The 16,115-nt window shown below is 37.9% G+C and overlaps 1 protein-coding gene across 1 annotated transcript; it reads left to right on the top strand.

The window, feature by feature from the left end:
- The first annotated feature begins 156 nt into the window (after nt 1-156).
- On the top strand, nt 157-8,206 carry TDRD15 (tudor domain containing 15). Its single transcript, XM_057427688.1, has 2 exons — nt 157-234; nt 2,195-8,206. Exon 2 carries the CDS (start codon nt 2,200-2,202, stop codon nt 8,101-8,103), a length of 5,904 nt encoding a protein of 1,967 aa, XP_057283671.1. The 5' UTR covers nt 157-234; nt 2,195-2,199; the 3' UTR covers nt 8,104-8,206.
- Nucleotides 8,207-16,115: the final 7,909 nt, after the last annotated feature.

Below are 16,115 nucleotides of genomic sequence, written 5' to 3'. Positions count from 1 at the left end.
TAACATTCTAGATAAACTGGGTGTGAGGAACTCTTCTAGGATGTATTTGTTGGGCAGAAGGAGGATTTACAGAAGTAGTTCAAGCACGTTTTAATGGTGGGTTTTGTTGTTTGTTTTTTTTTTTTCTTTTCCCCTTTCTTTTTATCATCTTTCCTTAGATGCAGAGTTGTTAACAGGAGGGCTGAGGCTTCTGGAGGTGTGTTCTGAATGAATTAAGGCTAAACTGGTATATAGGTGAGTAAAAAGCAAAAGATGATTTTGTGAATTGTAGAAATGTGACTATGTCATGGTTTAAAAGAGGAAGAAAATAAACACTATCCCAGCTGAAACCAGGATGCTGTATCAGTGCAGTGCTGTTTTTTGGCCTGTGACCAGGAGCAAGCAAATGTTGATGCACACATTCTTTTCCTTTGTTACTGTTTCTGCAACCAGGGCTTTGTTTCAGTAGTGGGGGAGGGGAAGCAAAGGTGCCCAAAGCATAAGTGGTGCACCTTCAGAAGTTTGATCCTCTGTAATGATCAGGTGTTTTTTCCAGGCAGACAGAATCCTTTCTTGAAGGCTATTTGCTTCCATTAGCGTACTGTCCCCCACCCCTCCAAATTTAGTTTTCTATTTTATTACAGGAAAAGTGAAAAATAAGGGCGCTTATTAGTTGGGCATTTGTCAGACCTCAGTTTGGTACTGCTTTTACTGGGAGGTGTTTTGGGGTAGCTGGTGGTTTGGGGTTTTCTTGGAGAAGACGTGTCTTTCTTCCTCCTGCCTGAGATGTTCTGTTCTGGTAAGCTTTACAGTAGGAGTGGTTTGAGTCTGCTTTTTGTTTTTTGTTGTTTTTTTTTTGTATGTGTGTGTAAATAGAACGATAGGGATCAATGTTCTGAGGACAGATTATATAATCACTAGCATAATTCACGGATACTTGCAATAAAAACTATTTTGGCATTTCTGTTGAAGTTTTTTTTTTGCAGGCTGAGAGAGATCTTGTCATAAGAACTTTTAGTTGAAACTGACTTTCAGCTTTATGCACAAATTCATGTATTAGGCATATGCTTTGTCCAGCCTATCCTTACATGTTCATTCACTGTCTTGGCATTTGACAGGTGTCTAACTGTAATTACTTTGTTAGAGCAATGATTTATTTAATGGAATTGCTTGGATAAGTTGTAGAAGTGCTGTGCATGCCTAAACAATGTGAAATCACAGATCCCCTGACAACTTGGAATGGAACTGAAAGCTGATCTTCAAGAGCAGATTATAGATGAAGTTCAGAGAAGTAACTGAAGGGTTTAAAGGTACATCTCAACCTGAATGTTGAGATGGTGCAAAACACACCTGGCACAATTGTTGCTTGATGCACGGTGCAGAAGTGTTGGACTTAAATAATGTATGTCCTTGAAAGTACAAGAGCGTAAAATGTGCTGCAGCTATAACTGATAATGTATAGGCAGCCAGATTATGTAAATAGTAAAGCACAGAGCTAGAAGATACTATTAATTTGAAGAGGTGATTTACAGAGAAAATGCAGGGTAAATAGGGGTTGATCTTTCACATTTTATAAAGAGAGAGTAAAGCATACTGGAAGTACTTTTGTGGTAAGCTCCTGCAAAACTTGTAACAAGTCCAGTGCAACAAAATACTTAATTGGATCTTCTTTGGAGTGATGTGCAGTTAAGTTTACTGAATGTGGATAATATTTGTGAGATGAGCAGAGATTACGTAAATGACATTAATTGCTTTCCACTCTTTTGTTTCTTCAAGCAGAAGTACTTTTATTGGAGAAGAAATACAGTTATCTTCCTAGTCATCTGTCCTGTCCTGTTCCGCATTCTTGCACGTCCTTTGCCCCTGTCTATGACTGTCTGCCTTCGCTTGTTTTCTGATATAATCCTTAGTTCTCTGTGTTCCTCTGGGAGCAGTTTTTTGATTATGAATTATTCTCAAGTGATAAAATTGGTCTGTAGCCACAAGAACAAGTCCAGAGGTACTTCTTTTCAGATGTTACCTGAACATGTGTTTACAAAGAAAATTCTCAAGTGTATCCCAGTTGCATAAAACATGACATTGTTAAATACTTAGTATACAGTTTAACGGGAAGTGTAATAATATGCTATTAAAGCATACACAAATTTTGTGTAAGGAATTAGATGACAAAAAATTTGGAAAATTATGAGGCTGATCTTGCTCCTTTTCTTTGCAGACAGGATGGAATCTCTGACTCCCTCACCAAACACAGTAGATATGAAACTGAAGATAACTTGCATAGAATGCCATCCTGAATGCTTGGTTATAGTGTTCCAAGGCCAATACAAGGCAGGATATGAACTTGGCTATTACATACTACAAAATGAAATTCAGCGTGTATTCAAAGTAAAAGATAAGATCAGTGTTGGTGGATCTTGTTTGGTGGAAGACACAGAAGGAAAATGGCATAGGGGAAGAGTTCTGGAAAAGAGAGAGAATAACACTAAGGTTTTTCTTATAGATACTGGGCAAGTTCTAGTAGTTAAGGAAACACATCTTGCTTCTGCTTGTGATGAATTGTTTAAACTGCCTCCAAAGGTGGTTTTGGGTGTTTTTGCAAGCGTACTTCCTCTTGGAGAAAAATGGGGTCCAAAAGCCATTAACTATTTTTCATCTCTGGTGGGATTACAGATTACAGGTCATGTGAAAGCTGTTATGCCATACCAGGTGTTTATTCTAGAAGTGCCAAAGATAATTAGTGATGTTCTTGAACTGCAGTTAGGAAAATTTATTGATGTGGATTCATTTTGTCTTATTGTAGAAATGTTAAGAGCATTTCCCCAAGAAATGCTTTGTAATAGAGTGCCACAGTTGTTACAACGGAAGCTTCCAGTCAAGGATTTGCTTACTTTCAGTAATTCTGAGAAATCGACAGATTTTTGGCCAGTTCCAGGTAATCTCTTTCCACGTCTACCTGTTGGCAGTCAAGAAAACGTAAGAATAACTGTTGCAATTAGCCCAAATAGATTTTACTGTCAGATACAGAAATGGCAGAAAGAGCTGGAAGATTTGACAGGAGCTATGCATTTATACTATGAAGCTATTAGTACAGAAAATACAAAATCTTTTGATAGTTTAGGGCTACTCTGTGCTGCCAAAAGTCAAAATGGGAAATGGCATAGAGGAGTGATAAAACGGTTTCTCTCTGACTATGTGGAAGTCTGGTTTATGGATTTTGGCAATATTGAAGCTGTGCCATCTAGTTGCATTCAGAAACTTAAAGTAGAGTTCATGGCATTACCTGTGATCTCATTTCCATGTGCACTGTCTTGTTTTGATAGTCAGGATGAAACAGTAATAAAAACCCAGCTGAAAGAACTTACACAGGCCTTGATAGCACAAACTTCTGTGTATGTTCGTGTTGATTTATTCAATGACATTAAATGCTTGTATTATATTACGCTGCAAAAACAAACCCTTGGAATTCATGCTAAGCAGTCAGAAAACCTGAACGAGGCACTTGCTTCATGTGTCTCACTTCCAGAAGCAAAAATCACAAGTATTGCTGTAAACTACAAACCGTGTTATGAGAGGTACAGTTCATTAAAGAATTGTACTGAAAATAAATGTACAAAAAACTGCTTACCCGAAAGGGATATTTCTTTGTCAAGCCACTGCAAAAGGGTAGAAATGAAAATTAATTCCTTCCACACTGCTTTTGTAGTATATGTCATAAATCCATCTAACTTTTGGATTCAAACCTGTGAATATCAATATGAATTTCAAACCTTGATGAAAAATATTGCAGCCACATATAACCAATGTGGAGCTGATGAAATGGTCCTTAAAAACCCAGAGCCTGGAGTGCTGTGCTGTGCCCGGTATAGCAAAGACATGCATTATTATCGTGGTGTTGTCATTGAAGTACTTCATGTAAACATTACTGTTTATTTTTTGGATTTTGGAAATACAGATACAGTACCCTGTTATGATGTGAAAACATTGCTTCCTGAGTTTTCCAGTTTACCATCTTTAGCTGTGTGTTGTGCACTTGCTTGCACATTTCCTGTGGATGAGGTATGGGTTCAAAAGGAAATTGATTTCTTCAAAGATACTGTGTTTAATACGCCGTTGCTACTTCATGTAGTTGGAAAGGAAAACAACAAGTATATTGTTAATGTGCATTACAGGAACGGTTTGAAGCAAGGAAATGTTGCCACATGTATGGCTCAAGCTGGATATGCTGAATACTGGGCAAGGGCACCAGATCCTGCTCAAAATTCAGCAAAAAAAAGTCAAGCACTGAATTCTTACAAAATTAAGAAACAAAAACTAAATGCGCAGAGCACATGTAATACTCGTAAAAATAAGGTATCTGGAAATGGAGAGATATTGCATAAGGAAAAATCATTAAGTGTGCCTTCAGCGCCAAGAGAATCTGTTGTGCTGTCCTGTTTTGGAAAAGATGCTGTTGCTGAAAGGTGTAAATCGGTACATGAGGAAAAATTATTTTATAAGGAGTTTGTGTTTAAACCAGGAGCTGTTTTTGAAGTGGTGTGTTCTTGCATTGTTTCTCCAGGAGATTTTTCATGCCAGTTGCAAAGCAAACTGCCAGAGCTAAATAACTTAATGGAACAAATCCAGACTTACTATGAAGAGCATACCAGTCCTTACAGAACTGGACAGCTTGCCTGTATTGTTAAATGTCCCAAAGATGGGAAGTGGTACAGAGCAACTGTTGTGCAGCAAGTATCCACAGATGAAGTTGATGTGATATTTGTAGACTATGGTTATCGAGAAAGAGTTTTACTTAAAGATCTTCAGGGTGTTCTTCCTGATTTCCTTACTCTGGAAAGTCAAGCATTTCGATGTGCACTTAAAAATGTACTTTTACAGACTGATTCGCTTAATTGGTCTGAAGAAATGCGTAGATGTTTTGAAGACTTCATTTCTGCTTCTAGAGGACCTCTGACTTGTATAATTTATGCTCTTGCTCTTGTAAGCCCCAACTGTTTATGCAATATAGTTGACTTACAGACTCCATTTACTAGTGCAGAGGAATTCTTCAGAGAACTGGGTGGTGGACTCGGTCAGTCTGAATATACTGGTCTGAGAAACCTTGCATCTTTGGGTTCTCTGTACAGTTTTTGCTACTCATCTTTTAATTTAAAAGTTGGAGATGAGGAGGAAGTTTATATAACTCACATACATAGTCCCACAAAATTCTATTGCCAGCTTAATAGAAACACTGAAACTCTAGAGACATTGATGAAGAAGGTGAGTGCCATAAGTAAAATGCCAAATAATGCAAAATATGATACCAGCAGTACGCAATTATGTATAGCCAGATATTTTGGAGATGGTCTCTTTTATAGAGCTTTGGCTTTTCCTGTGGAATCGACATCCTACTTATGTGCTGACTTTGTGGATTTTGGAAATCAGAGTATGGTAGAGAGAGACCAGTTGATGCCTATTCCAGACTTTGCCACTGACCTAATAGTCACACCTATGCAAGCTATTAAATGTTGTCTGTCAGATCTTAGGGAGACAAAAATTCCAGCAAGAGTTACTAGATGGTTTGAGGAAACATTTCTTGATAAACTGCTGAAGGCTGTAATTGTATCCAGAGAATCAGATGGACAGATTCTTGTGGAGTTGTATGATGGACAGCTCAAAGTAAGTCAGAGAATTAAAGAAAAAGTATTGGAAGAGTTGGCACTGAAAAATTATACACAACAATGTATTGGAAGTAACAGAGGAGTGGTATGTCACATGGAAGATGATAAAGAAAGTAACAGAGTAACTGCTAAAAATCCTAAAAGAGTTGCACTGAAAACTCAAGTGAAATGCCACGGATGTAGTGAGTACTGTCAGACAGATACTGGACAGAATCTTGGAGATGAAGAGAATGCTGCATGTATCACACAAAAGTTGGGTAATGGGTCCCCAGAACCTCCAACTTCAAAGGACAGGGAAGAACCAGTTCATAGAAATACTGTCAGTGCTGTTCCGGAGCACAGAGAGGAACCTCTGGTTGGAGAGCCTGTTTTAAATTCAAAAGAAGCAATTGTAAATGCTGTCTCCAGATCTCATAATGAAAGACCGAATTATACAGGTCAGCAGGAAAGGAGTAATGAAAATGTACCTAAATTAATCAGTCTTCCTCAACGTGATATTCGGGTAAATTCTGAAGTAGTGGGTTATATTTCTCATGTGAATAGTCCATCAAGTTTCTATGTTCAGTTTGCAGAGGATGAAAACTTAATAGTGCAACTAGCAAAAGAGTTAAATGAAACTATGAAGAACATGGGTCATGAAAGTGGCTTAGATGAGCCCATGTTAGGGGACCTCATTGTTGCAGAGCATGACACTGATTGTTTTTACTATAGAGCAGTTATTAAAGCTCTGAAATGGAGAAACTCTGTTGAGATAGAGTTCATTGACTATGGTAATGCAGCGATTGTAAGTCCTTCAAAAATCTGCAGGATTCAGAGAAAGTTCTTAACTTTGCCAAGGCTCAGTGTTCATTGTTTCCTTAGCAGAGTAAAAAGTGTTCCCAGTGAAAGCTGGACTAACAAAACTACTTCCTGTTTAGTAAGCAAAACAAATAACAAGCCAGTCATTTGCAAGTTCTTACAGCAACATGGAGAGCAATGGGAAATAGATGTAATTTGTGATGGAAAATTTGTGTCTAATGACCTTCTGCAGAAAAAATGCAGGGCAAGGTGGCAAAACCCACCAATACATAACCAGGAAAATAGGCCAAACCAGATTCTGGTTACTAGCAGTAATCCTCAAGATAGGAGGTCTAGGAATGGTTTAGTTGATCAAAGCAAAACTAAGTCTGTTAGGATGAAAAATACTTTCAAAACACCCTTAAATGTCCTTCCTCAATATGTAAATTCTGGACAGGTAGAAGGAGCAGAAGTAGTTAATATTTTAGAGAGTGGAGAATTTCATGTGCAGTTACTTAGAAATGTGGAAGTATTGCATGAGTTAAATGTACTGCTTGTCAGAGAAGCACAGAGAAGTGATTTGCTTAGAGTGAATGACATTGAAGAAGGATTAGAATGCATGACAAAATCTGAAATTAACTTGGAGTGGTATCGGTCAAGAGTGATAAAGAAATTTGTCCAAGAGAAGCTAATGCTAGTTTTTTTCATGGATTGCGGAAGGTATGAGATGGTATCATTATATAATGCAAAGATGCTCAGTGATGAGATTAGAAGTATTCCTAAACAAGCTGTGTTTTGTAAATGGGTTTGGTTTAAGAAAATGAAGAAAAATCAGTTTGTCCATGTAGTAAATGCACTCCTGGATCATGGAATTAGGATCTTGTTTTTGAGATACTTGGAATGCTCTCATATCTGGGAAGTAGATATTTTAATAGGGGAAACTCTGCTTCAGGAGTATTTGGAGACCCTATTAAGTCATTGTCAGACTATTGTTGGACCAGAAAAATCCAGTATTACAGATTGTAAGGAGTGTGATACATCATTCAAAAAAAATTCAATCACATGGTTGCTGCTGAGTGGCAGAAGGTATCCTGGGTTTGTAACTGCAGTTACTGATCCTTCAAACTTCTGCGTCCAGTTTGAAAGCTTATTTGGTTGCATGCAAAACTTGTCTTTGCTGCTCTCTGACCTTCCTGACAACTTGCCAGCTTTGCCACAAGAACTTGTGGCTCCTGGTGCTAGCTGCTTGATCAAGTCTGGATTGGAAGCACAGTGGAACAGGGCAGAAATTAGTGAAGTAACAAGTCAGTCTGTTGTTCTTAGATTTATTGATTATGGCTTTCTGAAGAGCATCCCTTACTCTGATATCCATAAACTTAAAGTCATAACAAAAAGTCTGTCTTATTTACCACACTTGGCACACTCTTGCTCTTTACATGATGTAGTTCCTGCCAAGGGGGAATACTGGAGTGATGAAGCTAAACTTCTGTTTCAGGAGCTTGTTAGTAATCCTGGTCTGGTATTTCATTTTAAACACTATGGCTCTGAAATGAAGTTAGAGGTGGATGTTCTGCACAAGGAGAACAATATAGCTCATGCCTTAATTGCTGCTGGCCATGCAGCCTGCTTTAGAAGTAGGTGCTGTCTTATTCCAGTTGACAGAATTAAATCGGAAAAAACAGATTTGTAGGCTAAGCATCCAAATCCTAGTTACTGTGCTTCCCTTTATGAACCAGATTATAATTATAACAAAACTTCTGATTTGCTGACAGAAATAAAGCAAGAGTCAAACAAACAAACAAAGTTACCCAAACCATAGGGTTATCTGTGATGAAGTTTCGAATAAGGAAATCTGGTAAAGTGGGTGCTGGAATATCATTAACAAAGGATGCGAGTTCATATACAACACTGAAAGAAAAGCTGCAAAAGGTGGACAATACTGTGAAGAAGTTGTTTTTTTTTTTCAGCACTGTGATAAGTAGAATGACTTAATATTACCAGAAGCACTGGATGAGACTTGTGATTCTGCGCTCCACAGTCTGGAAAGGCAGTTTGTGAAGATACTATCAAAAGATCTGAATAAGTAGACTGCAGTCAGGGAAGTACTATGTCAATTCGTCTAAAAAAAAAAAAAAACCAAAACCCCAAAAAACCACCAACAACAAAAAAGGTATTACTCCAGGTACTTTTTTTTTTCTTCTCTCTCCAAGATCTCTAGACATATTTATTTAATTAGACAATCATGGTTTTGGCAAACATCTGTCAGAGTGCTTTACTCTTCTCTTTGTTCCTAATTACAAAGTTTCCCTATGAGTATCTTTGCTCCTGTTAGGAGAATGTTTGCTAAACGATAAGCCAAAACCTTGGATCCCCATTTATGGGAGAGATGCCCATTAGGTGGTTTTCATTTAGCTCTTGATGCAAAGGTGTTATTGACCTGTCTCAGAGCTCTCTTGCTGTTGTGAGTTGCATCGCAGTTGGGGGTGTTTTCTCTGCTGAGTGTGCCCCTGTTCTCTCCTCCATCCTCCCCACCTGTCAAAATGAAGACAGGAAGTTTTCTCTGTGCTTTAGGCCATTTATATCTTGAAATATTTAGAGCCTATTTGGTTGTTTTTTTTTTGTTTAATTCTTTGTAGTAGGTGGAAATTTCAGAACTGAAAAGTGGTGGTATGCTGCATATGTCTCAGTAAGTGTTTTTCAGTAACCATTCTGAAATTACAAGAATTTGTTAGGTGTTTCTCTGATTATTTTCTTATTATTATTTTTAATTTTACATTTCCCCCCTGCCTCCTTCCTCAGGTGTTGCGACAATGATAAGCATGGAGAGGCCTGAAGTGTAAGGGGTTTCTTTCTGTGCCCTGTGATTGTTTGAATTTAAATGAGAAAAATAACACAGCCCTAATGATAGACAGTATATCTAATGCATCTCTATTTGAAAATAAGATCTAGGAACACCTAGCCCTGCATATCATGATGTATTTAATTCGTGTGAAAACCTGAAAGCTTTATCTGGAAAACGGATTCCCTTTTATTTTTAAAGGAGAGAGACATGTCCAGGAAATCTGAATAAGTAAGAAATAAGACAATGACAGCAGATCTTTACAAAGTTAGTTCTGTATACAAGTGAAAGATGCCCATTAGTAAATGAGAAAATACGTAAGATAATATTAGCTAAAGTATCGGAAGTCACATTAATGTATTGATTTAAATTGAGTTTTTTTTGTAACCATTTGTGATTAATGTTTTTCTTTATATTGCAATATTTTAATTTATTGTTGCAGAATTTTAAATTTTTCTTAGTTAAAATTACAAGCTTACCTGGCATGTTAGGTACTTCACTGGGCTACCTTCACTGTAATGTCAGGTAATACTTTCATGTAGAGGCATTGACACCTAAGAGTTCATTAACTCTGATTGTACCTTCTGGCTATCATTCAGTTGTAACAGCAGGTGCTTGGGTGTCTTTTATTTTTAAAGATCATCCGGGTACCCTAAATGCAAGTTATATATTAATATTACACGAACAGGACTGGCAAATTTTATATTAGGTTTTTTTGATTTGGTTTTGTTTTTTTTCACTAATGTAAAGTATATTGTGCTTTAACTTCTGTATAGTTGTAGAAACTGACTAATGTTACAAAACGGCGCCTAAAAATGATGATTAAGAAAAAAATAGCTTTGTGTGTACTATTTTTACGTTCTGCAATTTGCAGATGTTAGATTTATTTGCAAGAATGTGTGTGTTGTGCTCAACTCGTAGAGTCTATCTTGCAATAATAAAGTATTTCCTTTGCTGAAGGTCTGATAACCCAAAGTGCTTAAGGTAAAAACTAGATAACTGAAAGTATTTTCAGGATTGTGCTGCACCTGTAAATATATAGAATGTCTCTCGTTGCCACTGTTGACATGGATTTTCAGAAGTGTATTGCAAGGTAATGTTACGGTTTTTAGATTATTTTGCTGGGATGTCTGGCTATGGATTTTTTTTTTTTTCCCAGTCGCCTTTCTCTGGTGTGTACTTCCCCTGCCCCAACCTCAGATGTAACATAATTTTTCTTAGAAGAGGCTATACTTGTAATCTAGTTGAAAAAAAAAATGTAATTTATTTAGGATTTGGAAGTTTAGGTGTGATACCCTATTTGTTACTGTGCAAGTATAATTCTGAGCAAAAACACTACTATGATTTAGTAAAACTTCAATAGAAACTACTGCTTATCATTTGGTTGTATTTACTAAATGTATTTCTGTATTTGTTTATACTGTGTCATTGATTATTTTTACTTTTTTAATCCATGATAATGATAGAGAACTGGTTGCATTTGTTTGTAATTAAAAATGTTCTTGTGTATATTGATGTATTCAGTATTCTGCCTTTTTTGTCAAGAATAATGAAATGCTTATAGTCCATGTGTAACTTGCCATACCTAAATTACTCAGAATATTTTGAAGCTTTCTGTGACCTTTGTGGTTGGTGAACACCTTGTGAAAAATCTCAAGCTAGATGAGTGCATTCTTTGTGGGATAGCTCCAAGCAACAATCCTTGCCCTCTGGGTAGTAGTGTGGTGTGGATTTTATTTGTCCTGTGCTGCATCAAGGTTAGCTTTTGAATGCTGTATGAATGGCATCAGCTTTCTGCCTATACAGCTTTCTAGATGAGGTGCGTACCATAGTTTTTGTCTGCTTTGTGCTGGTCAGATGTACTGTCTATGAAGGCAGCCAGGCCTTACGTGCCAGATAGGGGCGCTGTTATAGTACCATTACTTAAAACACTTTTAGATTTGTATGCAGTTAGTTTGAGAAACATTTTCCATTATTTATTTTTAAAGATGTGCATTGCTGAAGATTTAAACTAGATTAAAAATATTACTTAAAATTATTACTTAGATGTTTTTCTAATGTTCTGGCACTTTACAATGTTTCATAAAGCTCACCTGATACTGGTGGGGTGGTATGATTGAGACACATGGGACAGGGGATGTGTGTATGTAATTTTTATTTTGTTTTCCTGAGGGAGCTTTATGGTACTGTAACTGTACAATAAGATGTCTGAGTTTTAGTAGCTTACCACATGCAGTGTTACTCACTAGAGGAAGAGCATCTCTTCCTGATTTCACTGATCCTTTCTGGCCGATTTAGGAGTAACCTTATACTGTCTCCAGAAAGAAATGTGTTCAGACTTTGGCCAGCAGAAATAGTGAGTCTGCGAGGAGGAAATTTGGGATCATTAAGGATTCCTATAGAAAGAGAGGGGGAGAAGGAAAAGGCTTCGCTGGAGATATGGGATGAGTAGCTCAGTAATTCTGAAATGGCTGACTAGTTATTGAATGTTCTTATATTCCAGGAATCATAGAAGTTTGGGCTTTCAGACAGAAGTTTAGGTGTCAGTACGAACCTAGTGTGTAAAGATATTTAAAGTTTGTAGTAAAAAGATAGGATATTAAATATGAGTGTTGAGTGTGAAGAAGAGCTCATAGAAACTAACAAAAAATAATCTATTCCATAAAAGCAAACTTAAGAATGCAAAAGATCCTCTGATGCTTTTAGTTACCCTTAATGTCTGCAGAAGACTGTATAAGTATTCTTGGATGTGCTTTGTTAGCTGCAGACCAAAGTCTGGACTACTTCACTTCTACAGTGGGAGTGGTGCTTGAACCTCATTCTTCCCCCCTCCTCTCAACTTGCCCTTTTGCTGCCTGTGTGCCTTCATGTCTTTTCTCACACTCTTCCCATGTAAACAACCCATCCCAAATTACTTTTTGGTCATTGGTCCTGCATCCCTGCCTAGATTTTGGTAGTTCTGACAGTAGTAAGCAGCCTGGGCCCTATATGGTATTACTCTGCAGTAACGTAGGTGTCAGCAGCCCTGTACCCCACAAGGCTGCTTACCTTTCATTTACTTTATATGCTTCCTAGAGAAAATTATCTGACTTGGTGTTTACTTTTCTACCAAAATAATTAAGCACAAGTAATTTCTTATGTGCAATTTCCAATACCAGAGCAAGAGAATAATCTTGTTTGTGTTCACATGATATCTTCACTGCTGAATAGTTTTCATGAGCCTCCCAGTTCCTATCAAAAGCCTTGGCTAATTGAGAGACTTAGTGCTCTGTCAGGACCTTTTGCTCATACCTGGTGATCCAGGTGATGTTCTTAGTCCTTATGGAGAAGAGTCTGAGGGAGGAGCAGATTGGTCCTCTGGATTAATACCTGGTTATGCAGCTGATGTTATTGACGGGAATTTTGGTTTTATGGCAGCAAGATCCTCTTTGATAATTGAGGATTGCTGGGCAAAGATGGGATACACCTGACAAAGTGAGGAAAGGGCTTCTATGCCAACAAGTCAGCTGCTGTTGTGTGGAAAACTTTAAACCAGGAGAAATAAGGGTAGGGAATGCGACTCCTGGAGAATGGAATACATAATTTACAGTGACTTCTGCAAGCCTTTCAACATTCTACCATAATATTCTTGCATCTGGAATAGAATATTACCCTCTAGATGGGTCAAGAAGTGGTAAAAAGCTGTTTGGATAGTTGGGTTCAGAGCATAGTGGTTAAAGAGATATGCTCTGTCTGGAGGTTGTTCAGAAGTGGAGTACTGTTAAGAAGTGGAATACTTTCTTGTGTCCTGTCCTATTCAGTATCTTTATTAATGGCCTGGAAGAGGCAATGGAGTACTTGCTCATCAAGTTTGCACACTATACCAAGTTGAGAGGGTCAGCTGATACACCTTGAGGATCCCAAGCTGCAGTCCAGGGGGAGAAGCTGGAGGAATGGATCAGCAGAAATGCAATGAAATGTAGTGAGGACAGACAGCCATAAATTGAAATGAGAGCTTGAGACTGGAAAGAAAAACTTTTTTAGAATGAGGATGGTCAAGCCTTGCAGGAGGTTGCCCAGAGAGATTGTGTAGCCTTCATCTTTGATGGTTTTCAAAACACAACTGGATAAAGTCCTGACATACCTTGTCTGACTTCATAGCTGACCCTCCTCCTTCTGTGTACCTTGAGGTACAGAGAAGGCCTGTCAGCCTGCCAGGTGGTTCATGTCCCTTTAGATAACTCAGAAGTGGCTTTGCGAATAGAAGCTTAACTCTCTCCTTTTGCCTCATCTCTTCTGTCCTCTGATCTTCCCTTCTTCTCCCAGATGTTTAACATTTCTCTGTAATTCCTTTGCTGAAGACTCACCAGTGTACTTGTCTCTTTCACCAGCTGTCTGTGACAGTGTGCAGGAGTACTCATACGTTGGCTAATTGATTAAATCTGAAGGGATAAACTATTCTTGAGAATATATATGCTCACCTACTCATTGTCCCAGTTTTGCAGTCTTTCTGTAAGAAATGCTTCAATTAGAGGCATGCAAGTATCTGTTACATAGGTAATTTGTGAATTTTAAGACGCCTGTTTATATGACTTGTAGAAATGCTTAACAATAAATTTGGTGTGGGTCAGTGATCTTAAGTGTTTTTGCTCTCCAGCATGATCCATGAATGTTTTATTTGATCTTAGACTCCATGCCATAGGTATTAAAGGCTTTTGTCAGCTATGTTTTATAATTTATATTGAGCTTCAATGGAGACATTGTAGAGTGTATGTGCTATAGAAATATGTAGAGGTATGAGAAGAGGGGAGGAAAGACTGTACTCGGAAAGTCAAGGACTTGTTTGTAAGTGGGAGACAATGCAGTCTGCCAGGGCAAAGGCATCAGGATACACTTTGCATACTCCTGAGGGAGTAGGGAGTCCCCCAAAATGACAGCTATGCTATTGTAGAAAGCTTTACCAGCTGACTTGAGACTCGGAAAGCTGCTCCAGTTAGAGCTGGGAATGCTTTATAGACCTCAGCATGTGTGGGGCAGGAGGAAACGCTTGATGTGAAAGCAGTTATATTAGCTTAACTCCTCTTTGGATTCACTTAGGAGGTGTTTGTATGGTGGTAGTGCCTCTGGAAGCCACCTTGCTCTGAGCTCTTACCGGTTTACTGCTTGTTTTTGGTGAATCCAGTGAGCTGCAGTGACACCCAGTGACTCCCTGCACGCTGGCATCGCTCCAGCAGTTGTCTTTGGGATGTTTACCCCTCTTAAGTTTCCTTCAAGTCATGATCTCTCTGCTTTTTTTCTGAGAAAGGACAAAACGTTAGAATAAACAGAGTAGGAGAAGAAGGTTGGGGATGCTGTTTTAGGGAAGCTCTGATGTAAGAAAATATTTGGTGGCAAGTTCCTGATTTCTGTAGATACATAGTCTATTTTCAGGCCGTTATTCAAGAGCACTTAAAAATGCACATTGCTATTAGTGCCCAGTAGATTTCTATTTATTAATGAAATTTCATAGACATATTTGAAAATACCTTTTTTTGTATTTTTCAGAAATCAATTTTCACATAATAATAAACACTGTGAAAACAAATAATGAAAATATGTATTCAGCTCTGAACTGACTTTAAGGACAGCTAACTTGGTTCCTGCAAATTTAATAGGAATGTTTCTAGGACTGCCACATCCAGATCTGAATAGTGAAGGAATTAAACTTATGATTGTGATGTAATTTGAGTGAGCAGCAAGCATCAGGAATCTTACTAGGTGATCCTGAAATATAACTGGACCTAGTTCTGTAAAATTTATCTTGCTGAAAATAATAATCATTAAAAAAAAAATAAGAATAAAAGTGGGGTTTAAATGGATTTAGTCTTTTTTTTTTTTTACTTTAAAAGAATACCATGGTGTTGAGAGAAAACACTGTTTGACAGACTTTGATTTTGATTAATTCTTTCGTGTTTAATCACCCTGATTTCATAGGAGTATGAACTTAACACATAATATATGATCAAGCTCTTCAATTATGTTCATTTTCTTTTAAGCCATGGAGCCATTGATCTCCTCCATATAATGTTGAATTTTGCTTACTTTTGCATTAAGCCGTCTTCTGCCTCCAGGGGTTCAAAGCTTCATCTCTCATTTCCCACCTTCAAGCTATAAGCTTGCTGCTCACCCCCATGAAGCTGTTTTACTGTACAAAAAGTATTAAAGAGCTGTGATATGTCTCTCTTTAGCCACAGGAGTTCAGTCTAGGAGCTAGGCAATTTCTTGGGCAGGGGAGAACCTATGCTCCAATTTCTCCTCAAAGGAATTCTTACTTTTTTTTATATGAAACACTCATTGATGAAACAACTCTGGGAACAGACACTTGGACTTCCATGATCCAGTCATGTTCCCTGTGTTTTACACCCTTTATTTTCCTAATTAATCTTGGATCCTTTTCTGCAAAGCAGGACACCTTCAGCAAGAGAGATCAAATAACTAATAGTTCTGGGATTAAAGCACATATCTGAAAGAAATTAAAAATAAGAAAAAACAAACGAACAACTTTGGTCTGTAATAGAGAATTAGCTTTGCATTTCCTTCACTGGGATTGAATGCACCGAACTGCTTCATAATAGAGTGTATTCTCCTTTTCTGTTTTAAAGGATAAAGGGCATTAGTGTATGAGACAGATTTGACCTCTCATTTTATTAGGAGCTGTAGGGATGTGAATGAGTGGATGGAGGAACCTACCTGCAGCATAAGCTGGTTAAAGTAGAGTGGCATCTCAGGTGCTTGTACTCAGTGTTTCTGGTTGGCTGGTTTACGCATTTCTCCATGGGACTTGTGAGGCATTTAGGGCATATTCTGAAACATCTGCCTTGTGCTGTGGTGTGGGCTGTGGAGTC

The sequence above is a fragment of the Pezoporus wallicus genome, unplaced genomic scaffold (genome assembly GCF_028554395.1).
Source record: "Pezoporus wallicus isolate ANWC-B61680 ecotype Strahan unplaced genomic scaffold, APGP_CSIRO_Pwel_v1 contig_6464, whole genome shotgun sequence".
Lineage (NCBI taxonomy): Eukaryota > Metazoa > Chordata > Aves > Psittaciformes > Psittacidae > Pezoporus > Pezoporus wallicus.
The sequence above is the reverse complement of the archived record's forward strand: the minus strand, read 5'-3'. Positions and strand labels throughout refer to the sequence as shown.